The sequence below is a fragment of the Wasmannia auropunctata genome, unplaced genomic scaffold (genome assembly GCF_000956235.1).
Source record: "Wasmannia auropunctata unplaced genomic scaffold, wasmannia.A_1.0 LD336053.1, whole genome shotgun sequence".
Lineage (NCBI taxonomy): Eukaryota > Metazoa > Arthropoda > Insecta > Hymenoptera > Formicidae > Wasmannia > Wasmannia auropunctata.
This window is the reverse complement of record NW_012026837.1, coordinates 5,774,482-5,802,265: the sequence shown is the minus strand read 5'-3', so window position 1 is coordinate 5,802,265 and position 27,784 is coordinate 5,774,482. Positions and strand designations below refer to the sequence as shown.

The following is a 27,784-nucleotide window of genomic DNA, read 5'->3' as shown; positions in this document are numbered from 1 at the left end:
CAGAACAAAATGTGTGATGTCAATTTTAATTATTTTTCACAAGGTGTTCACTTTGTTCTGTCGAGCAAAAATTAACACGTCTATTCAGCTCTGTATCTAGTCAAAAGTGAGCTAATACAATAACAATTTAATGATATAAACGACAACTGTCAAGTGCGACTGCAGCGCATAAAAAATGTTGTTGACCAAATTACGCTATGACCAAATTACGCTACTTTACCCTATATGCGGAACCCGGTATTTACAGCCCCATTCGCGCGGTTTCCGTCATGACGATTCACAAGCGGGGACTTAAAGCTCCGCCGTTAAAGCTCTTTACCCTATTACCTCTACCGGAGATTCTATTCAAAAATTCGTGTTCAACTTGACAAGTTCAATTTTCGTATTATCAGTAACAGAGTTAGTCTCTCTCTTCTTAAATACATGCTTTACAACAACTATATCTTTATTCATCTCCGCTACTTTGAAATTTAAATATTGCGGTAATATTTTGCGTTCCAAATTTCAGATCTGCACTTCAAAATGTGTACAAGTGCTCGAAAGAGATGGGATATTTCAATTTTGTAAAATTTATTCGTTCCATTTAATTAAATTTTTAGGCAAGGAGAAAAGAGTTTCATCTTTAAGGCTCTTGATTTTCGCGATTTTCCGGATTTGAAATGCATAGAATCTATACTTCTCTGTACTTCTCCTACTTTTAATATAAAAAGTATAAGAAAGCGCCACGTAGAAATGAATGGATATGACGATGGCGCGCGCGCCCGTCTTGTCGGCAACTTTGCATGAGCGACAGACAGCGAATTGCGTGCCGACGACGGAATAGAGAAATCTATCTGACGCGGGTGAGCACGACCTGCCGATTTGATTGCGGTTGACGTATCGAGGAAAACGTAACAAACGGTCCGTCGCTTTTTCATTCGGACTTTCAATTCCGCGTTGTGAATTGTGACTCGCGATCTGATGATTCGATCTAGGCACGATGTACCGACGAGCAATCTTTTAGTAGCCCGGCTTTCGCGCGAGTGCTTTCCCTCGTGCGATCGAAGAATAATATTTGCAACATTTTCGTGCAAACGAAATGGCCCTCGAAAACTACTGCATACCGAGAGTCGTCTTGGGGCGCTCGGACGGCGCATTTTCGAGAACGTTCGCTTTATATTTATTCCATCATATATTTATGTTTAGAAATTTTTGTTTATATAATATCAAAGAGAGTGAGGGAGACATTTTAGGTTTCGAAGCTTTCGTAATCGACTTAGGGAAAGTTTAGGAAGTCCCGGTATAACCGATTCGTAAACTCAGTTACTATTTGTTTTATGCTAACGTAGAGTTAATTACACCGATGCCGGGAGTTGATGTTTGAGATGCTTGATTATATTTCGCGGAACTGCGTTTAATTGCATTTTCATGCGATTGCGAGGAATTTACTTTGCTATCAGGATGATGACTTTTCGGATACTAATTTTTTTTGTACGGCCGCCAAAGAATTAATGTAATAAAAAAAATAATTAAGAAAAATGTATTCCATTTTATTCTTTGTGTATACAGTATATAGTATATTAAGAAATTTGCATTCTGGATACGTATATGTTAATATATATATATATATATATATATATATATATATATATATACTATACTAAACTTTTGACGCAACTGCCTTAAGATATATATTATACGTGAGAGCACAAAAAAATTGGTCTTAAATCAAGATAAATATTCTCATGTATAAGCAAGAATATTATAATCTTCTTAGAAGATTTTAAGTCTTAAATTGAGTGTAAAAAAATACTTGCATCAATATAAGTTCAACCAAATCAAGACTAAAATTTTCTAAGGATAATATTCTTTTACTTTACTTATGAGAACATTTATCTTGATTTAAGATTAATTTTTCTCCATGCGATCGTCACTCTTTTTTATGCTTTTTCTATTAGACATATATACATGCAAATTAAAATACTACAAACTGCAATGCTTCTTTTGATAAAAGTGGACCTACAATTTAAATTTCATTAGTTAGCCCATTCGGATACACCCCTGTATAATACGTTCACAATGATTATTCGACCGGTGCGGTGGAATGTTTGCTGAGGGGTCGTAAATATGAAAGTCACCCTTAGCCACCCCTGGTTTGTGTATTTTTTTGTCCCGCCGGATTCGTGCTCGGGCGAGCGCTCACATTTTCGCAAAGCGGCTGGCTGGCCGCTCGGTATCGGGTGCTGCCATCGAAAAATCGACGTCTGTACCTAGTCCGCACACGAAAGCCGGATCCCTTCCCTCCCCCCCTCCCCCGCTGCGCCAGCTCCGCTTCGCTTACACGCGAGTGTAGTGGCCGCACGCGTGAATATCGCTTACGTGGACCAACCTCGCCAACTCGGGACTTCTTCCTATCGTCGCCCTTATCGTGACGTTTAACGAGCGCAGGTCACGTTGTATATCCAGGGTGCTCGCTTTTTATGCGACCGTACCGCAATGGTAAGTTAACTCTCCGATACAGGGCGAGGAGATAAGTGATAAAGGTGGTCGAATGGCGAGTCGGCGGGAAGAAATAATTATCCACCACGCAATAAAACACAGCGACTCTCTACGACGCGCCCGGGCTCGTTATGACAATTACGTAACGCTACGCCCTCGCTTGAAGACACGTCGTATATTTAGAATAACGGGCTTTTTATACGATCCCGCTGTAATGGTAATCTAACCCCCTCGACGCGGGAGGAAAAAAGATAGATGATAAAAGTAGACGAATGAGTCGATGGAAAGAAATAATTAATCATTATGCTGCTGAATAAAACATTCGATCCCCCTTCTCTCTTCTTTTTCAACACTCTCTCCCTCTCTCTCTCTCTCATACATTGATTCTCATACATGTATTATTCAAATAAAATTCAACGAAGTATGAAACTAAAAATACAATATTAAATGCAGATACAGCCTAGATTTGAGAATGTGCGGAATTTAATTTCAATATCTTTCAATTAGTCTCGGAATATAGCTGAATCATTGGAAATTAATGTCATTTTAAAAGATTCTAATCTGACAATGAGAGAACATTTTCTAAATTTACACAAAATCTTGTTAATAGATTATTTTAAAAGCTATAGGTACTATTATTAAGTAGCAAAGTCTCGAAAATGTTCTCAGAGGAATCTTTTTAAGGCGATATTAATCGCCGAGAGTTCTTAGCGCGATATTATAAAATTATATGCACTATATCTGTGTCGGATTAGATCAGAAAATGTCTGCAGATATACAAAAATCACGATCTCATACGTATCCCTTTTATTTGACTTTTCGCATGCAATGCATGTTAACCCCCGTGGAGGGCTTCTGCCTAAGAACCGTAAAAATCAGAGGTTAAGAGCTTACCTGTAGATCGGGTTGACGTCATTCTTGTACCAGATGATCAAGATAGCGGAATCGTTGTGATGAGGTGGACGAATATCGCATGGCAGCTCGGCCGTTCCACCGAGGACCGCTCTCGTAGACAATGGCGGCCCTAAAACACGAAAATACTGATCAGATAGTTGCCACGTGCATCTTCCATCCGATTTTACGACCGGAAGAATTTTATGGGATAGCACTTTTAACTCTTTACTCTCAACGATAGTTGCTCAAAACAATCGCTTTTACAAACATATTATTAATGCATTCGTTAATGCATTTCTCGAATTTTTTTCTGTTATTTTGATTCATAAATACAAAATCGTTAATGACTAGTTACACATATTTATATATGATACAATAAAAATGATAATAATGGATAATCGAATGGGTGCGATAGAATTTATGAGACAAGTATTACGTCATTAAAAAAAATTTTGATTTCATTCGATTAATAAATAGCAAGCAAAATTTTACGCTGTCTTTTATAAATAAAAAAATTGCCTTTCGCAAATTTGTCTCTTCTCGACAATTTTATATTCTCTCTTAAATCGCAAAGAGCATCGTAATATTAATTAAGAATTTAATACGAGCGACCATAATGCTCACGCAGAAAAAGAAAAAGAGATAGATTTCATATTTATTTATTTAACTTATTTTCACAGCGTAAACGCGAGCGAATAAAAAGCGAAACTATGTTCTTTCATCGACACAGGCAACGACTAATTCGATACCGAGTAATCGCATCATCGTGACACAACGCGCTTCCATGTTCAAAAAGATCTATGTTATTATTACCCTCCCATTGCGTCACCGATAACTTCGAGTGGTCATTTCATTTCGACGTAGGAAATCCGTTTTTACTTACAAATAACAGGGTGGACTGATGCAGGTGCGACACGAAAGGTGATGGCGCGTTTCATAGAGAACCAGTCCTTTACCAAGAAACCAGTCGTGTATTATCGTTATTATCGTTACCGTACACACGGCGTACATCATATTTGCTTCCAACTTCGATAATTTTCTAAATTATCCCTTCACGTTAATGCCCTCGCATTACGTACTGCAAAGGTATGTATAACTCAGAATTTTAGAAAGTCGTTTAGTTAAGGAGAAGCTTTAGTAATCTAATACTCTTCACGATTAAAATACAATTTTAATGATTTTCATAACTAATACACCGCTATTATCAACTTTTTCAACCGACTAGACATGCTATTACATCGACTTTTTCGATTAAACACGAAATCATTATTTCATTATACGAATAAATATCGGAGGCACAACAGTCACTTAATTTAATTTGATTTTAATCGATTTAAAAGATCCAAGACGATTTTGTCATATATGCGGCGATGGGGAAAATAATACTAGCAAGTGTCGCCAACAATGAGAGATAAATTCAGCGATTCATACAGCGTCAAGTCCGACGAAATCTATATATGATCTATACATTTTGCCTCTCCCTTCAAGACGATTGAATGCTTCTGAGATGAAATGAGAAAAAAAAACGAATCCGGGCGAAGATATCGACGTTATGCAAAATGGAGAAAGGTCACGTCACAATTTCGCGCTCCAGAAAACGCCGTTTCCACTGGACGGCGTCCTGAGCATTTGGTCTGGGTCAGGTATTGAAGGATCGGCGAGAATATTTGCGGAGGAGATGCGGCGGGCGACGGAAGAGAGGATGCCCTCTGCCCAGGGAGAGGACAACGCGGCCAGCCGGCTGGCCGGCCGGCGTGCCGGAAAACGGAAACGGATATATATATGCCGGTTGTCCGAGAGTATTAAAACTGAGCGAATAGCGAATGGATTTCCTTTCCAGTCTGTCGACTGTAGAGGAAACGTGGATCCGTATGTTTGCTCTCTCTCTCTCTCTCTCTCTCTCTCTCTCTCTCTCTCTCTCTCTCTCTCTCAACAATTGTTGAATTTTTTCAAATTCCTCAGCTCTCTCAGTTTTCGAATTGAACGTCAAACAAAGTGATTCGCCGAGATCCCCAAATGTTCTGTGATTCTCATCAAACTTATTTAAAAGTTTCGCCTGCATGCGAGACAGAAAGGGTGAATAAAATAAGCAGCAGCGGACCCGATTGGCTATTAATTTACGTTTTCAATTCTCGCACGGGGAGAGCTGTTGATTTTGTGAAAAACTGATATATGATATGCATGTGGAAAATCGTACTGAAAATAATATCAAAAATAGTATCGAAAATGTCTGTTAAATAATAGTTTCGCAAATATTAGCTAACTGTTACGAAATAAATATATTTTTATCAAATATATTCCCTGAAGATCGATATATTCCCTGAAGATATTGTTTCTTTCACTTTTAAAATATTCTATTTCTATTAATTATGTGATATTTATTCTGATTATTATTATGAATCTCTTATTATTTTCTAAAGACTATTATAACGTGAATCTCTTATTTTCTAAAGAATATCATGACGTGTGCAAACATATTTAGGTGAGAATTAATACTTTAGAGAAAAATTCATATATATAATAATTTGAAAATTTTCAATAAAAAATATCTTGTAAAGATGATCAGATAACAGATCTTCTTTTCTTAAAAGCGTAAAATAACATTTACAATATTATTTTTGTTGTAGGTATACACTCAAAAATATTACGTCACGTCCCTCATTTGCAGAGAACAATGTGATATGCGTAGCGAAAGTGGCGGGCATTCCATTATCAAACTTGGCGAAAACCTTTATCTTACCTCATCCAATTTCTGAGCTTCTGTCATAAGAGTCATTTCTCTTCCTTATATTTTTCAGCCCCCGTGAGCGATAGTTCGCACGGCGCGCCATATTAGGTCTCTCGTTTCAAGTTTTGAATTTTTAAGCAGAATTTTCACTCTGTGCCGCCGTCACGAGAGAGAATATATTATGCAGCCCCTAATTTACCGTCCAAGAGCTGGTCGCTTCAGTCTCACGGAGCGGAGGGACGAGTTTACGCGGATGGAACAAATGGAAAGGGTCCCGATGTCTATCTCACCGTTTATTCGGATGTTCCACGGCTCACGATGATACGGCTGAATTTTAAACGCGAGACTGGCGAAAACGTTATTATAGAAAACGGCGCATCAGCCTTTAATTAATATTTAATCAATTATATTTGCAATTGTAAGAGTAGGAGAGGCGTACATTTTGTAATAATTACTTCGTTCTCCTGTGTACTTTCATTACGATAATGTATCTTTTGCATTATCACTGACATAGAGTGATAATAGTTAATTAAATTTGACTATCATAATTTCGCTCGATGTGCATTAATTTTAATGCTCTTTATTGGATTTGGTAATTTTCTAAATTACTAACATATACAAGATTACACGATTTACGCTAATTTAAAGCCAACTTGAAAGAGAAAAAAAAATTTAATTGAGAACTCATAAAAACATAATAGAATTAATAACATAATGAAAACTTTCGAATAAAAGAAATCTAAATATTGGCGTGTATAAAAAATTAAAAGAAATAGAAATTATTAAAAAAAAAACATAATATAATTAGTACTCAGGAATTACATTGAAGTCATTAGTAATAAAATAATAGTTTCATAACACATATCCAAAAACAAGAAGACCATGGGAATACGTTGGTTAGATAAATCCTTTAGAAATGTAAACCGAAACGCGCGTTCCGGTCCAACTGCAAACAAATCACGCAGCTCGAACCAACGGATGGCGTTGAAACTACCTGTAGTCACATCATATGGGATTCTTCCTAGTTTCGAATCCGGGGCGGTGCACTCCGGCGTAGAGAAAAAAAGTGCATTGAAATTTCACTGTGTGGATTTTAAGCCGGCGCGCGCCGATAGACGCCAATCCCTTTGGCGTATTCGCGATATAAAGTACACATACCGGGGGATATCCGTCGCAATAGGATTTTACATGACAAGGGAGAAAGAAAGGGAGAGAAAGAGCGCGTTGATTTTCTTGATTAAATTATCCGGATCCAAAATTTTCTGTTAACCGATCTCGCGGGGCGTCCGCAAGATATATGCAGAGGCGCGTGTAAACGTTCCCCCGTTGTCTCCTCCGAATGATTGCCGACGAGAGTAATCCCGTTGTGCGTCGGGGTCAATGCATCCGGCAGACAGAGAGACGCTAATTAAATTTGCAGGCAACCGAAGTGGCACCACTCCGCCGCCGCCGCTGCCGTCGCCGCCGCCGCCGCCGCCGCCGTGCGCGTGAGCCACCTTTTTTCTCGCACATTATACATTTATACTCAGACACGAGGGGAGGGTGAGGAGTCCGCGCCTCACAGACATCTTTACCGCGCGCTCCTCCATTTTTCTTGCGTCCCCGTAGCTCATAGAGTTAACGTTAACGGTGTTACCCGGCGCTCGGGAACGCGCGGGAATGCTTTTTACCTGCCCCCTATCCCCATTTTCCCAGCCTGTCCTATACCGCGTATACGTATCTATACGTATACGTACGGGGTAGAGATCCGGTCTCGCGTGTACGCCCGGTATAAGCGTACAAAACAACGGTTTTCACGGCGTCCGCTAAATTTCCCTTGGGCTGCCCGCGGTGCATTATGTGTCCTGAAGGGTAGCGGGCAACTGCTGTGCGGATCGCCCCTGTCGTCCCGCGTCGTGCGCCTTGTGCACCACCCCCTCTCCCTTCTTCTCTCCCCCTTTCGTGTGTGTCTCGCGTGATCTTCCCTCTGTTGCGAGCCCAGGAGGCAAACGGCGCGCGACAGCCGCGAATCGCGCTGAAAAGCGTTTTTGAAAAAAACGAGAGGCCCTCCCGTGACGCGCCGTCTGCCTATTTGACATACTTTTGAAAAAAAAAAAAAAAACCGGGACACAACGCGAAAGCGTGAATAGCGCGAGCCGGTGCAATCCCTTTCGTCGGTACGCGAGGGATTCTTCCATGGGTTTCGCGTTTCATTGATGATTTTTTTCAACGAGACGGGCGAATGTTGTGCCTGTTGTGGAGATTTGTAGAAGTTGTACCGTTATCCCGACGAGAGAGAGAGAGAGAAGGTATTTTTACACTCTGATTTTTGCTTCGCAGAAATCCCCACGTCGAAGTTAACGAATGTTTACTACAAAAAAAATTATCAAGCGACTCAGATTAGTTTTTATTTCGTTATCGACGCTATATTGGAACACTCCACCCTTTCTCAAACTGACTCGAAAATTGGGCTTCTACCACGATGAAAAACAAAATTTTCGTTCTATACACGTTGCAGGGCATGTTGGAGTGAATTTCCGCCTCGACGAGAAAGAATAACATTGCGTACGTGATACTACCCGTCTCTCGCGCGAGAGAGATAGTTTCTTCTTTTTTCCCCGCCCTCCCCCCCCCTTCCCGCGCCGCTCCTCCCGGCGGATCCAATTTCGAAAATTTAATACACGTCGTGTAGCAGCAAACTAGCTCGCGAAGTTTTGAAAATCGCAGCGCCCGATGATTAATCCTCGGGAGCCACGTGAATCACGTCATCCGAGGATGTAATCGTGCGGCAGGCAGTCGATATAATATGTGTATTTTTATACAAAATATTCTTAACAATTTAGTCCAAACATACGAGTATCGATATGGAAATGTTCGATACGGAGTATAATGTACGAAAAGACATTCTTCTTTTTGCAACTCGAATTTTTGCGGGAAATATACACATGCACGCGCGAGAGATATATCGACACACAGAGAGCCACGTATTGCGCGACGTATTGCTGTTGCCAATAGGTGGAATTACACAAAGTGTATTACGTCAAAGTGACGATTCTTTCGGAGAATTTCGTCGGAAAAGTGTGCGCTCTCCGGTGCCACAGCGGTGCGGATATTTACTATGTAACGCGGCCCCGCCGCCGCCCGCGCCGGGAGGAAAGTGATACCGTCGACGCAGCGGAAAAGCCGCTCTTTATGAAATGCTGCTGAATCGACGGGCGGTGCGGTTTTCAGGCGATGTGCCTGCCTCTCTGGTCCTGCACGGCGTGCGCGCGAGAGAGGGTTTACACAAGTCTCGCGCGGGAGGAAAATGAATAACACAAGGAAAGGTTGCCAAAATCCGAACGGAACGAAAAACGAGATCGATGGCGAGAGCGATGGAGATCCCCGGGCGCACGAGAAACATCTTGTTTGTATAACAAAAACTCTCTTCCACATCGCTGCCGCACCTGCTTCAAAGATCGCGACGAGGTGAAAAATAGATTCGAACTTTGTCAACAAGTTCGTCCCCTGAAACGGGCACCGCATGTTATGCACGCCATTCCGAATACAGCTGCAGTAATGTATTCGACGCGTTAATTTACAAGGGTTTCAATTTGCACGGTAGTTTCCAAAGCATTAAAGCAGCAACAACGCAAATTAAGAGCTGTCTGCGAGCTAACGATCGATATGCGCATGTAACTCGCAACTCGCGACCCGCAATAATTATTAAAACGACAATAGGGTGTAAATATCGCGACGGTGTAACTGTCAAATCGGAAAGATTTTCAAAAGCGGACGAATTCGCTTCTATTTTCGACTGATTCCCTCCAACCTTCGTTATTGTAATAACAACACCGTAACAAACGAGACTAAAAAGTATTTATTACTGCTGTTATACAACTTTGCGCAAACAATTCGAATGATCAAACTCTCTTTAATGGCAATTCATTTTAACGACTCATGCATTCTCTTAGATACTTTACGATTGCTATAGTTTGTCTTGCTTAACTGATTAGCGCGACGGCGTATTTCGCAGTCTTCACATCGCGCGGAGGAGGAGGGGGGGAGGCCCAGATACGCGAATGGCTCACCGATAAGGAATACACGAGAATGCGGTGGCGGCGCTGCCGAAGCTAGAGGCCGGAAATCAGTGTTACGGCTGCCCCTCGTCTAGGCGAGCCCTTACCGCGCGCAGAAATAACCCAAACGGGAGTTATCCGGCTAAGCCGATAATCCGCGGGTCAGACAGTGTCGAGAAGCCGTACAACTTTGCTTAGCCCCGCCCTTCACCCCTCGGCCCCGTCCCGTGCCCTACGGCCGTCCACGGAAACCTGCGGTTAGCTGGGAGCTATCGTTTCTGCGCTTTGGCCACACCTCGTGGAAATCAATTTACTCTCTCGATTCGGGCGATTCCACGGGATCGGCGGGGAAAGATCGCCACGGCTGAGCGAAGACGGGGATTAGGGAGAATAAATACGAGGATTTCCCGCGGAGTCTTTAATAATCGAAGACATAGTCGATGTCGCGGTTCGCCGGTTTCGACCGTAATTTAAACGGCAAGGTCAAAGCGTTCCGGTGGAGAAGACGATTGGCAAATATACGGTGATTAAAAGTCCATTTAATTTTGTAGTTGACTTTATCAACAATGATTAACCTATACGCACATTCGTAATAATGTTTCATTACTTTAAAGATTCACGTAATTAATGTACTCGTAATCGAAAAATAATATGCTTTAAATTGGATTGAATTTTTTTTAATCGGATTATATACAGTTTGGTCGTACACAACTATTTTTAAATTGGAATTATGTTCAACTTGAAAAATTCGTTTTTATTCACATTTTATCATGTTTTTATTTCTTTTTCTTTTAGAATGAAAAATTTATTTAATCTTCAAATTTCATCACTGGTCCTCACATTTTTATGATTATTGCAATTTACTCGATTCTGTTTTTTGTTATAATAAAAAAATATATAAAAACTGAATGCTAAAATCAAAGATTTAAATTTTTGTATTATAAAATTGGAATGTTAAAACTTATTTCAAAATTCGTATATTACATATCACACAAATCAAATCACCATAAGTACACAATACAAACCTATACAAAGTTAAAAAAAATTCAAGATCATTTTTCCATTTCAAATGTTAATCTCACATGACCCGACTGTCGACATCGATTACACTGCCCACCGAAAATCCGATCGATTCGTTTTTCCAATCACGCAGGTGTTCCTGTATAGCTTCTTCGTTTCACGGGGCGGAAAACAACCCGGAAACGAGTAAACTGTGAGACCCCCCCGTTTAATCGAGATTAATTGCCCGATCAACTCAGCCCGTGTCAAGTTGTCGAGAACGAGCACCGCGTGTGTCACGTATCGCGCGCGAAAAGAAGGAAGGGAGATTCATTTTATTCTGAAAGTACTTCGTAATCATCAGATCGCTCCGCGCAGTGAGAGCGTTCAAATAATAAAATCGGAAACATCACTTCTATATGCGTGCGAGTGTGTTTGTGTGTGTGTACGTGCGCGCGGGCGAAGATATACGTTGCTCCGAGAGAGCGTGCAATATCGTCGAGTTTTAGGGTTTTCGCAGCTGTGACAACGGCTGGCCGCAAGGCGGTGCCCCGATTTCCCCCGAAACTCTCGTCCAATATCATCATAACCGTAATTCCACCGATTCCATTGGGAACTTTTTTCCATTCGTACCGTGTGGCTCCTCCGACCGTGTGTGTGTCCCTCGTTGTCGTTCTCATCCTCGGGAACACGAGGTGTCCTCCGAGAGAGACTTTTTGCGAACTCAGGGCACTCCGTAATGCGGTACTCCTTGCGGCAGACAAAATTATTTTGCGGAATTTATTGCTTCCTTCTCGACAGATTGCAATACGTCTGTGTACATCGCGATGCGCAATATCGCATTCAGCTGTTACTCAGTTTCGTAATTATAATTAAAAGCGAATATCTTGATTTGCGAAAGTGTTGTGCGGCGAACAAATGGTCTTTTAAGTCATGCGAAAATCACAATGAAATAAATAAAAGCAAGATTACGCAACGTAACGAATTTATCTCCTCGCGTCCGACAAGCGGCGTCAATCACTCATGTTGATCCCCGCAGTACGAAACATCCATCTTAGATCGTCCAGATATCCGACGATGTCAGTGATGCGCGGTGGCGGTTCCATGCAAGCGACCCCGAGCGTATGTACTAGCGTCATGCTTTTTGCAATCTGATTTCCTCTCGCTCGATGCTCCACTTCAAAGCGTAACGTTTAGCCGCTCTTGATCGGCTGTATAACTCGGGACACTTTTGAAGGAAAACGTGAAACGAGAGAGAGAAGATAAAGGAATGCACGCGCACGAGCATATCGTATCTCCCATGGATAGACGGGCACTTGGATTTCGCAAAACTAACTGCTATTAAATCGCATGACTCTCGGATCAAGCTCAACGACGACATACAAAGGTGATTAATTTCTAGCATTTAGAAAAACGAACTGAAGTCTTTTTTTTATAAAACTAAAAGACTCCTCTAATATTAGATCGCGACTAGAAAATATTTTAATAGAATGTACACGTTTCTGCTTCAGATAGATGTAAATTTATTAATTACAGCACAATTTAATTTGTTTAAAAAAATTGTAAATAGTGATAATTTAACTAACGCAGCTCTCTCTATAGCTTTATACTTTTATGGCATCACAGCTTCGTCATATAGCTTTATAGCTTCATTATTTTATTTTATTTTGATGGTCCCGCGGTATATATTTCGACCATTTCACTGAGATGATATAACATGCTGCGTACGGCAGCTGTTTTTGTTTCTTTATTTGTTTGGTCCGCTACTCTACTCGACATCAAAGCCTGCACAGCTCGGGCAATTTCGACCAACCTTGTCGTTTACGCGTCGAGTTTACTCGAGGGAAATGTGATGGAGAAAGCGGTGCGCAGAATACACCCGTTACCCGTTGATCCACTATGCAAAAGCCTACGAACTTGTAGTACCACAAACTGTTGTGCTTGTTTTCGCACGTGCCAAACCTGTTCTGTGATTCAAGTAAATTAGATTCTCAAGAAACAAAGGATACCGTACGTTTACCGACATTTTGCTAATAGAAAGCAAACGAAGGTTAAGTAGTAATGACATGAAAATATGTTGAAAAAGGAATCAAAGTAAAGTAATCGTATAGTGATGATTGCTCGTAAATGTTCTTAAGTCATCCACACAAAATATTAACATTTTATAATTACCTTCTAAATCTGAATCAGTGGAAACTCACTGATAAGTCACTGATTGAGTCAGGAACTATAATTTAACATAACCTAACGCTTTGCATTGCCAATAAATAAGTGAAACAGAGCCGAATCCGCTGCGCAATTAGCGGAAACTGCAAAGTCCATTGATTTTTCAACGATTACAGCGATTTTTCACTTATTTATTAATGCTGCGACTGCATTCATTTCAATAGTGGGAATAATAATCATTGATAATCAGTGACTGTCCACTGATTCAGATTTAGAGAGCATATTTAGCAAGAGACATGTGAGGCTTTTATTTAGTATAGTCAGTCAATAATATTATATAAAATGAAACTATAACGCACTCTTATGTTTCGCAATTTTTTTTTAAATGTCTCGGCAGAAAAGTTATTTATATAGCGATTCTTTTGAAGATCTAGACTTATCATTGCAATCTCATCTACAAGCTTTTGCGAATATGATGTGTAACAAGCCAAATATAAATCCTCGCGATAGAAATGTATACAAAGATCGAGCGCTGATTGAGTGTGTCAATCTAGTTTCTGTTCGCATTTTCCAAGGAGGATAATGGATCGAGAGGTTTTCCGAGTGAGTTTACGGGAGATTCATACTCGATTCACCGCCGATAAGCTCACTCGTAAAGATAAAGACGGAGATACCTAGAAAATACTCGAGGGACCCCGGATGCTTTCAGGATAGACAAGGCAATACGATTTCGAGCGAAATACTTTTTGTTTCAGCGTGAAAAGGGAAAAGAACGAAATGCACTTAATAAAGCACTCTATTTTTCATAGCTGCTCCAGATCCTCCTCGGCCTTTTAAGCATTAATAATTGTTCGGCTGAAAATGCAAAAGCGATGTAAACGCTAAGAAGATGGCGTTGAATAAAATAGAGAAATACAACAGGATTTCATATAACAGAAACGTGTAACAAATGTAGAGGAAAAAAGAGGAATGATTTGACAGTGTCGAGATCAATTAACGATAAACATAATTTGTTTCGAGCAAAACTTAATAAGATCTATCGACAAAATTTTTAATTATACAAAAACTAACTGGCATTGATAATTGTAGATGTGTCCTCTGAAATTTATCGTAAACATTTAGCGTCTGAAATATACGTGTACAGCTCGATTTGCCATTACATCCTTATCTCCGCCTCTTTTGCTATTTGCATGGCGGATTTTGTCAAACGTAAGTTCGCCTTCTAATGAATAACAAAGTTCTTTATCGCTCACGACGCTTCTTTTGTCGCCGCCGGTGAGAAAATCTGCTCTCGACTTGTCTCCACTACCCTCGCGTACTTATATTCAGTCCTTTGTCTGGTACGAAATACCGGCTGTTGCACGTACTCGCACTTTTTCCCGTTCTTCTCCCCGCCTTGTTCACGAGTATTCTCTTAGGTTCCGGAGATTTTCTCCCGGTTAAAGCCGAAGGGCGAAAATGCCGTTAATGGGGTCGTTAAGGGTCTCATTAACGTTCTCGCAAGGCGGTCGCGGGGGGAGAGAAAGGGATGGATAACGACGAAGTAATTAAAATTTGATCAACTTCTTACAAAACCGACTCGTTACTTTTTTTTTCCAAATAGCGGCATGCAACACGGTTATTCCCTCGTCACTCGAAAGCCTAACGACATTGGGTAAATATTGACAAACTTGGCGCAATTACTCCACTCTATCTCATAACGAATGTGTATAAATGTCTTTGAAGTTTTTTTTTAATAATTTGAAATTCCCTTCCTATAATGGAAGCAATGGGAACTATCGAAACGCTCCGCGCGGCGGGTGCAAACGGCTCCTTGGTGATCGCGGGCAACATCCGCGTGTATATACCTTGGGTGCGATTTTTCGTTCGGCAGTTACTTATGAGCCGAATCGAAGTTCACTCTCGATAGGGCGAAAGAGAAATGCCACGGCGAAGGGAGAAGAGGAAGTATGATGAATAAAAGGGAAGGGGAACGAGAGCGCGGGCGGGGTAGGTGCCAGGTCGTAACCGTAGAACGATTTCGCCCGAGGGAACGTCCTGCGCCGTATGTCCTCTGCATACAAATGCCTTTCCTATAGCCGTTCACCGAAGCCATCAGGGTTACCGCAGAACGGAAGATCGGCTTGCCAATTTTAAAGGCCGTTTGTGAGTGATGTACAACGTCTGTGCGCACATCTAGCGCGCGCGGGGGGGTGTCCGGGCTGTTCATTCGACGGGTACGTATCGGACGAAAGAGCATATGCTCTTTCTATATATATACCTCCTGGCGCGCGCGCGCGCGATTCCGTATTGGCAATAAAAACGTATTCCTGCGAATACGTGGATACGGCAGTATGAAGCAAGGTTGTTTACGGTGGAAAGCGCTGTAATAGTTTCGTGCAATTTATTGTCAAGACCGTCTGACCTGGAAAATAACTGGACAATAAATCAAATTCGCTCTTGATATTGGATTTAAATCAATTACGCCCCCTCCCCCCTTCTCTCTCTCTCTCTATCTTTCATTTAACTGTTAATCTCGCGATTGCATTATGCGATTAAGTATCAAATTAGATTGTACTTGTGCGTCAAATTAAACACTTTAAACGTGAGCTAGAAACTAGAGAATTTTTCGCGATTTGTTTCACACAGATAAATAATAATTAAATTATTCTTAAATGAGAGAAGCAAGTGCATGTACATGAATAGTGCACCATTGTTAATTACTTCGTTTCACCGGCAGTCAATTATCTTTGCATATGGTAAATATATAACGCAAAATTGTATAATTGGGATATAATCTATATGCATTAATTAGAGACAAAAATGCTGATGAAAGATGCATTATGTGTGTCCAAATGCATTATCAGGCTAATACGCAAATTAATAAGCGGTTACTGTGTATTGGTTTAATAATTGTAATGATGGCCAAACGTTTCTGTGATCCGTTCGCGTTAATAATTCGGGCCGAAAATATTTTGCTGCGGTATCATGCCAGAAGTTTAATGTTTAATTTGGCAGCTTTTTGAAGGGGAGGGAGGGGAGGAGAGCGTTATTTGATCCACCATGCGGAACAATATCTCTATTTTGCTATGACGTTATAAATTTCAACGTCCCACAGAGAGAGCGAGAGGAAGAGAGAGAAAGAGAGAGAGGGACGTATACTCTATGTGTATTTCAATTTTATTAATTTAGTAATTAAAGCAGTCGATCGCAGTCGCGCGGTTCCGCTAGAGATATGCACGCTTCGGTACGCTAGATTTAATTAAGGTGCATGCATTAATTCGTTTGCACGCCCCGGGAACTTCGGTTTTACAGCTTTTGTTATAGCGCAAATTAATCACGTTAATAATAGCAATGATAACAATAATAATAATAATAACAACAATGATAATTATTATTATTTGCATAATAGGCACCGATAATGGGCGCGCAATAACGTTCGCTTATAAATTCGTATTCACGCTTTTAATAGCGATGTTCGGATCCGTGCTTTCCGTCGTCGCAAGAACGACGCGGCGGCGGCAACTCGCTCGCCACAAAAAGATGTGCATAAAACGGCGGCAACTCGCTCCCGCGTGCTGTACGTAGCGCCACACCCGGCTGCATCAGCTGCGCACCTGCATTCGCCTCTCTTTAGATGTCGTGTCATATAAGCTGTTGCGACACATTAGATCGCTGTGGAAACTCTCAATAAGAGCGACGTGCACTTTCCCGCGACGCGACGGGCGGGGACGGGGGCGTGCGCGGGGGGGGGGCGATGCGAAACGTCTTGCGGTTAGTTTCGAGGCGTTTCGGGAGGGAGGACTGAAGTTCTCTTCGGCGCGCGATATTCACGACGAGGCGCACGGAGCACTCAAAAAGTTTGGCGAAGAACAAGGGGAGAGGCGAGCGCTTCAAAGTGAAAACGGTATTTCCGAGAGCGATTAGAGTTCTACGACAGACGGCACGGAATACCTGCGCCGCCGGATAATTACAACGTGCGGTGCAGCATGCCCGAGGGGCGCGCGCGCGCGGATCTCGTTTTCGGATATATAGGTATACCTGCGTTCTTTTTTTTTATTACATAACTCGGAAGTGCAAATTTTGCATTCAGCAATTTACAATTAGCTGATGAATGCGCGAAATTACTGTGGTGGGCGTTCGGTCGTCTACGATTCGCGGAAGACGGTGCATGGAGATATCATATCGTCGTTATTCGACGTGCGCGTTTTACATGCAACAAGGCATTAAAATACCTTGGGCGGGCTCTGGCTTACACAGGATCAGCAACGGCGCTTTTATCGAGTGAATGCATTTCGGGGGATGATTGGCCCTTATGCAAGCCGTGGAGGAGAGGGGGGGGGGGAGAGGCAACGACGTATGGAAGTTTGAAGCACGTCGAACTTTCCGAACTATCAGCACTTAGACGATAATTCTCTTGAGGGACGAAGACCGCTCTCAGCGCGACCCTGCCTTCGTGAAAATTAATTACCCTCGTCGATCGCTTTTCATTCTCTCTTTCACCCCGTTCGTGTCTCGGCTGGCTCTCTCCCTTTTCACCTCCACCGATGCACGAAACCCACCCGTCGGCGTCGGGAAGTTGTGTATGCGAGTGACAAGAGCGAGAGGAAGTGAGACAGGAGGGAAGGAAGGAAGGAAGGAAGGAAGGAATGAATGGAGAGAGGAAGGAAGGAAGGAAGGAAGGAGGAAGTCGCCGAAGCGAAAAAAATGTTTTGTCTATAACACGGCATGCGCCAGAAATCAGAGCAATTTCCCCCAACGAATTCTATATGGCGCGACATTCCACAATTTCCACGTACTTGGCGCGTTCCGCGTTCTTCGAGTAATTATCCGCGCGTAATTACTCCGTCCCGACTGGTGTACATATGTACGTCCGCCCACACGCATGTACATAGGCGCTCTTTAATATATACATATACATATATACGTATATAAACACATATACAGCAGTGCTGAAGTTAAAGCGTGTGTTCGGGACATAGCACGATCTCAAATATTAGTCTGTTTTTTATAGTTTTTTTTAAATAGAACTAGTGCATACTCTTGGTACTTAAAGTAAAATAGAGATGTATATTTGATATTTGGCAAGAGCGAGAGGGAAAATTCTAGAGTGCAGTCCAGCGCAGCAATAAGAAACAAATCATACGATTATGTGCACGACAATAAATCACCGATTTGCGGAATCTAGATCTTAAAAAAAATTTAATATACGAGGAAAAAGTAAATTATTTATTTGTACCTTTTATTTCTTTGACATTGCTACCATGGACTGTTGTGTTCTTAGCAATGCGGTTTGCATTGTTGGGAATAAGTCAGTTAAACTTCGACGCAACGGAAACAACGGTTCAGAATTAAGCCAAATTGGCAATGTGATTCGAACTTTAAAATAACACGCTGTTAGAACAAATCGATTTATTATGCCAAAATATGCGATGGCCCCGTCACTTTGCGAGCAAATCGAATTGTGAACGTTTTAGATATATTTTTGGAAACATCCGTTGTTCAAATTCTCTGATGCTTTTGATCTTCTAAATGATTATAGGTGCACAATAATGATATCCGAGAAGCTATTTTTAATATTAGATTTTAGCGTCACATTTTTATATCGTTAAAAGCGATTTTCCTATAATTCGCTAAAAGCAATACATCCTAGAAACAAACTTCATAATTCAGTTACTGCTTTAAGCGCAACTGACAGAAGACCAGTCGAGTAAAAAACATCAGAACGATAATTTCAAAAGTGGAACAATCCAATGTTTGTTTATAACTACCATTAGAGGAATATAGACCAATGGAGGGAAAAAGGAAAGGGAGGAAAATCCTTGATCTTTAAACCAAGGATTAATTATATATAATTGTGTGACAGAAATTATTTTACAACCAGGAGCGCGACTGTGGCATCGCAGAAAACAATATTCGAGTCATCTGTAAGATTAGATATCGGCGATACGCTATTCCTGCTATCGACTGGATCGATTTACGATGTCCGGGGCATATTTGGGGCATGTGGTCCTGACCCTCTCTCGCGAATTCTAATACGCGAGTGTCCCCCGGCCAAGAATTCTCGTCACGCGATAAAAGGCCCGTGGACACCCGCTGGAAACAATAACTCGCCGCTACGTGATGTCCCTTTCGAGGGGCGCGCGCGCGCAGTTTGGTTATATAATAAATACTTCCCTCATCCACCCGCCCCCGGCGCGCCCATGGACTTTCCTTCTTCCGCGGATCATCTCCTGTGTAGTATATATAAGAGAAGCGGGGGAAATGAAACTAAGAACCACTCGCCGCGCCAACGGATAGAATCATGCTTCTCTCGCGGTTCCGAGCGGACCGCTTCGAGGATTTCCGGGGAATAATATCATTTCCATGTACCGTCTCTCGTTCGCGTACCATTCCGCGTGCTTCCTCCTTCCTCTTTTTTTTTATCGCGTCTTCCACTCCTCTCTTCATCCACTTGGAATACTTATTGCCTCGCTCTTTAAAGACTGCCACTTCTTTTTTACCACATCATCCTCTCCTCGCGGAAAATCCGAGGAAGACTTTGAATTATATATACCACGGTGAAATGAGATAATCGATTTGTGTCGTAAAAAATCTTGATGATGCTCCGCATATATAAGCCGTTCAATTTAAGCGCAACCGGCGACAAATGACGAATGAATAAGTGATGAAACTGACTCGAGCTTTCTGGAAATATTATAGGTGCTGAAAAAGGGGACAAAAACGTTCGGATATAAATGAGTACAACATTTTTGTAGAAAAAAAGCTAAAAAAAAAACTACGTCATCGCGCATCGTAAGCGTAGAAATGTTAAATCCTTCGATTATCGGTAACTCCGCATGTATTATGAACCACGTACGTCGAGCTACCATCGACTGCACACGTTTCACTCCATTTCCACCTTTTACATTTTATCGTTATATAGAACAAAAAGTGACAGCTGAACAAATCGATCTGAACGCCACTTGTGCCAGAGCCTCAAAAAAGAGGACACCGAAATGAAAGAAAACTATTCTTGTTATTCTTCTCGTTGCTGCGAACTGTCCCGGCAACTCACGATGCAAATTTTTCTGCCGTAAAAAAAGAAGAAATCATCGGCATCGTGCCCGGAGTTCTCTTAGCATATCTTTCGCCTCGTTTCTCTCTCTCTCTCTCTCTCTTTCTCTTTCTCCTCTCTCCTTTCCAACGTGCTTCTCGAGTGGATGAGCCATTACGCGAGCGCATTTTACGAAGTATCGAGAATAGTCGAACAATAGCCGAGGACTTTCGCGCGCGGAGTGACGCAATTACCAGAAAACCAGATGCATTTGCAGCGCGCGTACAGGTAAGAGGTATTAATGTTCTCACGGGGAGAAACCGCGTCCTTCAATTCCCGCGTCGCCGAGGACGCGAGATCGAAGCGCGAAAGGGAGATATCGATGTTGCGCTTCGCACGTGCGTGTCGCCGTGTTCTGTTGCGCCGCTCTCTCTTGCCGCTCATTTTTCTCGCATAAGGGGATTATCCAGGGCGGCGAAGCGCCGGTGGCGATGCCGCCATGCCGCCGAGGGCGGTCAACGGATGAAGACGGCCGCGGTGTGGAAGAGGCCGCCTTCCTCACAAACGAGAGCAAGACGCTCGGGGCGATGATCTCGGTAAACAAACAGAGACCGCGCAACCTGCGCGCGGGCCATGCGATGCTATCGCTGCCGCATCCCGGCTACGAATGGAATTACTACTTGGCAAACGCATTCCCCGTGTTTACTCCGCGCACCGTCTACCTTTTACCTCTCGCCTCTGCCGGCCCTACGCTGCCACTCGAGAGCGCGCTTTGTTTCTCGATAGAGGCATTTTCGCTCATTCACGTAACAGTGGGCAAAGGGATACGAGAGTGGATGGAACGACGGAATATTTCAGTTCACATAACAGGATTGTCTCGGCGGAAAATAATTGTCATCGACGGACTCTTTCGAATTCTAGACGTGCGCGTCGAAAGTCTGCCTGCACGATGATACTCGGAAGCGCGTTTAATTCTTAAACGATTAATTTAATCGATAATTTTTGTGACACCTCAATAATACTACGTTTTACAAAAAATGACGGTTTTTTTTTACCACTTCAACAATTCTGTATAAATTTTATAATTTTGTTTCGAATTTGAATTTTTTTTCTTTACGCATGCATTTTCTGACGCTTTTCGCGTTCCCTGTCTCATTCTTGCACGAAGTACAAATAACCAAAAGCGAATGTACGCGTAGCATCGCATTCCTTCCCTCGAGCCATGTATACTTGTGCCTTTGTGTATAACGAAAATTTGGAAGGCATCGCGAATACAAGATGCGCTCCCGATATATGGTAGAACGTGCCGAGTCACCGCAATAACCTCGCAAACGATGATCAAAGCTCGTATGAAAAGCCATGCACGGGACGGCGATCGTTAAATGACCTCTGGAAGTTATGTCCCGGAGGCTCCCTTCCATGGTTTCCGAGGAACCGGGTGACCACGGCTCCCGACTTCGTGGCAGCTCTCGATTGGCGACGATGCGCCAGGAACGCAGAATCGTGAAATTAGAAACAATGCGCTTGATAGAGGAAGAGATAAAAAGAGCATGAAAAATGAGAGCGGGGAGGGGGGAGAGAGAGAGAAAAAATAAAGAGATCAAACGAAAGGGAGAAAGAGATATAAAGGCAGAAAAAAGAGAGAAAGAGAGAATACATGATAAAATAACAAACAGCAGTAAATACATGCTCATGAAAGTTTCAAACTTTGAATCTGCGTAACTGCAATTATACACTCGCTTTCGCGAATATGTTTCGGGCGACGCGACCGGCTTATCGAAGCACGTAAAAATGTCACCCCGTAATTCAGGAAAGTTTCCGCCGCGCGCACACGCGGCAACGGCGGGGAGGGGGGGGGGAGTTATAATGGTGTATAGGGTCGGAATAACAGATTGCTAATTACGCGAACGACGTGAAAACTACCGCGACGTTCATCACATCGGGCATGCTGAAACTGCATCCAAAGTCTAGGTAGTTTTGATTAAGTTTCTAACGGATGGCTGAATTCGTTTCTAGGATCCTGTCAGACGTCGGGGTGGTATTCGCGCGTTCATTCACGGGCGAGGAATAGGGTGAAATTGGAGTTGAAGTGCCTTTCGCGCGCGAGCCGGACAAGTCCGTCAGGCCCTCCTCTCCCCCAGACTCTTCCGCTCTCTTCCGTAGGTAGATGGAAAAGGTCGCTCCTCGGGATGAAAAATAAGAGGCCGGGGATCCCTTCGATCGAACCTCTTATATACCTTCATCGAGAGTGCCGCGGATAGAGGAATTCAGTGTTCCGTCTTACTTCCCATTCATCGTTCTTTCTGCATCCTTTTTTTTCCCTCCGCCCTTACACAGCGTCCGTTCGTGTCTTTTATTTTTCGATTGCCGTACATACATATATATATATATATATATATATATATATATATATATATATCGGGTTCACAATAGTGGCGCTACATCAATCGCGCCACCGGTTGCGGAAAATTTCATACAAGAGCGGTTACTTATCGCGGATTTTACAATTCGTTTTAACGTTTTTCGATATTTCGTAATGGCCCGATAACGACTCGGCGATCGACTCGCGAGGTCTAGCGCATCGACCGCACTGCCGTCCCGTGGTAAGTTCTGAAGAAAAATCCGTAAGAAAAACTTAATGCGATTTTGTACAATGATTGCGAGGTGGTATTTTCTCCCGGTCGCGTCGGAAGAAACCACGTCGATCAAACCACGTGTCGGCAATACATCCTTCGTCAGGCTGTGAAGAGGCGATAATTCTATGCGTTTCGTTCGCTCGGCACGTCCCATCCGCGCGTTCCATTTAATTATTTTCCCGACGACGGTTTTTCGTTTGTCTGCGAGATTCGCGTACTCTTCAATCGCGATTCGAGAACGTCGGAATAGACCCTTGATGGGTCTTGAGAACAAGATCCCAAGCATGGTACGTACAACGTTCTTCGAAAGAGACTCGTGTCTGCTCATCTATTGAGGCGACGTCGATGGTAGAAGCACGCCGAAGTGAGACGGGGTAAGGGGAAAACGGAGGGTGGAGAGCAGGATACGACGGGGAGGCGCTCGTGCTTGGGACAACGAACCGATGGGATAGACTCTCGCAAAGACAGAGAGTGGGTGGAACGTTGATCGATTCCTCCTGCGGTTTCGTCTGGCAGCGAGAGCGGGGGGGGGGAGGAAGGGGGAAACTTATTGACTTTCTGAAGACGCTCGCGTGCGGAGGATCACCGTGCATCGCCGAGGATGCACAATGCGCGCCAAGTACGTAGTTTCCCGCGCGAGTATGCACCGCCACGATCCGCAGTAGGGTAGGATCACCCATTGTTTTCCGTATTCCTCCCACCCCACCTGACTGATGTCTCGATCTCCGATTTCGAGTGTCCCCCCGTAACCGATCACCCGAGATCACCCCCGGCGCTATACGTCGCGAGTATAGGCGCGAGAGCGGATCGAGCTTGATCCCTCGCGAGGCCGACGCGAGCACGCGCGCGCCACGATGCATACCCCTTGGATGAACGGCTTGAAGCGGCAGGAAACGTGAAGCGCGTCGAAATCCGCCCGTCGAGATCGAATTAAATCGACAAAGCGGCAACGTCTGCTCACGACGCGGAGAACGTATTGTGTATCTTGACGAATGGTATTTCCATGTCGCGCGCGGGTTGCCCACCATCATCCGCGGATGGCGCAATAAGACGACGCGGAACAAACATTGAATCGATCAAGGGGAAAGGCATACCCATTTTCATACTCAGACGCGCGGTTCACGTGTCGGAGTCATTTATCACAAGTGGCGGGCGGCACCGCCGCCGCGCGCGAGATACACTGACAAGAAAAGCCATAAGTCTTCCTCCATTCGGCTTAATCGCATCCTTCGTGCTATAACTGAAGCGCCCGGCGCGGCGCGCTATCATTTTTCCGCGGAATTATTACGATATCGGACGGAATGCGACGCGGTGGGGCAAGGGAGGACACGAGGGTGGCTGATCCGAGAGAGGGTGTGCCTCGCCCGCTCTCGACAACGAATGTTTACAAGTCCCGTTCTAACGAGAACGTACGACTTGTTTTGATTCACTGTCGGTGGTCGAACAACGAGCGAACGCGAGCCGAAATAGGGAATGCCCCGGGAGCCGGCCAAGCTCGGCGCGCAGGAAGCCCCGTGTTACAGGCTCGTAAAAAGTCCGCCGACAGGACGGAATTAAAGGAGCGACCGCAAAAGCGTGGTCTGACCTGATACCCCGATAATTTCGTAGCCTCGCGCGAGCGCGCGCGCGCGCACCGTAGGAGGGGACGGGAAAAAGAAAGGAAACATCACAGTGGAACAAAGTCGCAGGTCGCCAACGACGGTGCCAACGCCGGTGTAACCGGATGCCTTACTCCCGCTGGCCGCCGGCCAAGGCTCGTAAATCCCAAATTACACGACGAAACTACAGATTTCGTCTGTTCGCGTCCACTGCGGGAATTCTCGGCTCTTTAACGGAAAATCCGGTCGCCGTTCATCGGCATCGCCGATTACTTATAGTTCTCGCGGATCGATTCGTGACCGCGGATATCTACGGAACTTGTTGCAAACATTATCGTTGTGTCTTATACTTTACATTAATAGCCTCTATATTTTTCCGATGATATCATCGCAAACTTGCCGTTTTTCATTTTAGTCGGATAATATATCGCGTTTAAAGCATCCATTATAGCCTTTCCGTGTATTAATAAAAAGCACTGTTACAGTAATGCAATTCATTAGCTTCGCTATAGCAGAGAGCGATCAATTAAACTTGCCAGGTTTACTCGGAAAATCATGCAGAAAATCAGGTTATCTCGAGAAACAAAATGTGTAAGGAACAGGTAGTTGTACAATTATAAATCTCCAAGCATTATTCTCAGAATTTTGTATAATTATCTTGATTATTTCATTACTCGCAGTTAATGTCATCGAGGAATTGTATTTGCGTATTTCCATTTATTTTGAGAATTAGCCATTATTACACCGACAGCGAGAAAGAGAGAGAGAGAGAGAAAGAGAACGAGGGAGAAAGAAACAGAGAAGAGAAAGAGGAGAAGCTGTAATTCCGAGTAGCGAGTGCTCGACGTGGAGTTGACGGGAAACAAAATCGGGACGGCTACGCCCGGCTTTAAGTCACCGCATCTAAACAGGAAGAAGGAGAAACAGATGCTGAGAGGGGGAGGAGGGGAGGCGAATGGGGGAATGAGCTTTTCGACTGTACATCAAGCGGAGCGAAAACATAGGAACGCGTTGAAATGATCTAAAGGGCGGGCTTCCGTTTGAGTTAAGCTCACAAATTCGCCTCCAGGTCGACGGAAGAAGGAGTGGAGGCCAAGGGGAACGGGAATGGCCAGGGATGGAGAAGTGTGATGAGAAGAGTACGCTCTTCAGTACTACGCGGGGTGACACAAAGGAGGAGCCTTCTAGCGGGTTAAAAGAGGGCTCTGAAGGCACACCAACGGCCATTATACCGAGGCGATACATCGCGAACGTACTTCCCACCCTTCGCCGTCTGTTTCTTCTCAAATCGCCTGCGGATAGCAGCAGAAGAATCCTAGCAGATCCCCGGCGTGAGGATCTCCGAATGGATGAGGGAGAGAAAGAGAGAGAGAGAGAGAGAGAGAGAGAGAGAGAGAGAGAGAGCGCTCCATGGTACTTGTGTACCGCGGGTACACGATTGAAGAAAAAGACGAAGCACCGCGAGGCAGATAACGCTAAAGCCAATATAGCGTATATATCGCAAAATATGAATTTGCGCTTGGATAATAAAATGGTGATAAAATGCTGCGAAGTTATGGATACGGCCGCGGTGATCATATTATTCAATATACATTCGAGAGGACGATAGGAAAAAGATGTATCTCTCTTTCTGTCCTTTTATTATCATGTAGCGAGTAATCTTGAAGGAGGATACGGGATCGTATTCGGAACTACCTTCTCGCGAGCGAAATCTTTCCAGAATCGCTGAATCAGGCGCAAGATGAAAAGCAAATAGATAGCTCGCACGTGGAGCTCCCCCCCTCCCCCCGTAATGTTGCGAAGGGAACGGTTGTTAATATAGCGATTCGTGTATAATCCCTTTCGAGCACCAAAGGTTAATAGGAAACGCGGATTACCGATTACTCGGTGTCGGCGATAACCATTGCTCCCCAACGTGAATGACGAATAGTCAGTGTATCGAGAGATCAACAGGATACATTATGGCAGCGCGTCTCTCTCTCTCTCTCTCTCTCTCTCTCTTTCTCTCTCTCATCTCCCCCATATATGATCCCCGTTATTGTTATTTCCGTTCGATAATTTCATTTCGTGCCAGCACACGTGTCTCTACTCCTCCCCCTCCCCCCCCCGGTCGGCGCGACGAGACACGCGCGGACATTTCCGTAACGCGCGGAAACGCGGTATCAGAGCTTCAACATCGACTACACACTCCACGATATCTTCGCGGGAGGTCGTGGAAGCTCGATAATACCGCGCGAAGGAGCCGCTAAGAAACATTCCGAAGATATATCTAGCCGACGGTTCGTAGCCGGATAGAATGGCGGCTTTAAAACTCGATGTTCTCTCTCCTCCCCTTTAGTTCTTACCCGGCGCCTAGACAGAGTCTCGTCCTCCTTTCCCGACAGATACCTACGATAACCTGCTGCTCCTGGATTCGACATTATAATGGGCATCGTAGGCGTTCCATTTCCCGCTGCTCTTAGAAAATCCCGGTCTTTTCTTTTGAAGGAGACGACGCTTCCCTTTACATCGTACCTCTTCCCGCCCATCTTCCCGTTCACATTCGGCGAGACGTTCCCCATGCGAGAGATACAAAACTTTTATAATTATGCGCATCGACGGATATTTTGAAGAAATTTATTTTGTTAACGTTTCCATTTCCACTGATGTACGAGATTAACTTTAATCTCGGTTTAACTTACTCTCCTCATCTTTTTCAAAAATTCCTTAGAACTGGAAAAAGATAAAAAGTTAAACCGAGATTAAAGTTAATCTACGCCGGTAGAAAAAGGGAGAATATTAAGTCGTCTCACACATAAACGGTGTACTAAATCACGTGTAAAAACCAGATAGATGCGTATCGGAAGGAATATATCGATAAAATTTGCATTCTGCAAAATTGCTCGGTTTACATGTAACATCGTATAATTATGCGTATGACAAACGGATATCAGCGGAAGCAAATATCGCAGAAATTTTGTATATACCTCCAGCTACACGCACGTTATTCGCGCACGAATTGTTTCGCCTGTGTGAAGGCGCGGTGCGTGCATTTTTCTTGATTCCTGTCTTCCGTTGTAAGGAAAGCTTGCTTCAATATACATACATGTTCTCATTTACCTTTGCTCTTTCTGTTCTCCATTCTGCCTGCCCTTTCAGTTCTTTTCAGCGGAGATATTAAAGAACGAACTCTTTTTCCTTAAAGTTTATTTCTATAATTCCCTGGAAGAAAAAGAGTGTACCTCCGGGGAATC

The 27,784-nt window shown here is 43.5% G+C and overlaps 1 protein-coding gene across 1 annotated transcript in view; it reads right to left on the bottom strand.

Moving 5' to 3' along the window:
- The window catches only part of LOC105451316 (nephrin), a 96,237-nt gene extending 83,962 nt beyond the window's left edge, over window positions 1–12,275 (bottom strand). The window contains exons 1-2 of the mRNA XM_011691684.1: window positions 12,158–12,275; window positions 3,373–3,502 (exon numbers count right to left, since the gene is read on the bottom strand). Of these exons, the coding sequence (XP_011689986.1) occupies window positions 3,373–3,502; window positions 12,158–12,275 (248 nt within the window). The remainder of the gene's footprint in view (window positions 1–3,372; window positions 3,503–12,157) is intronic.
- Window positions 12,276–27,784: the final 15,509 nt, after the last annotated feature.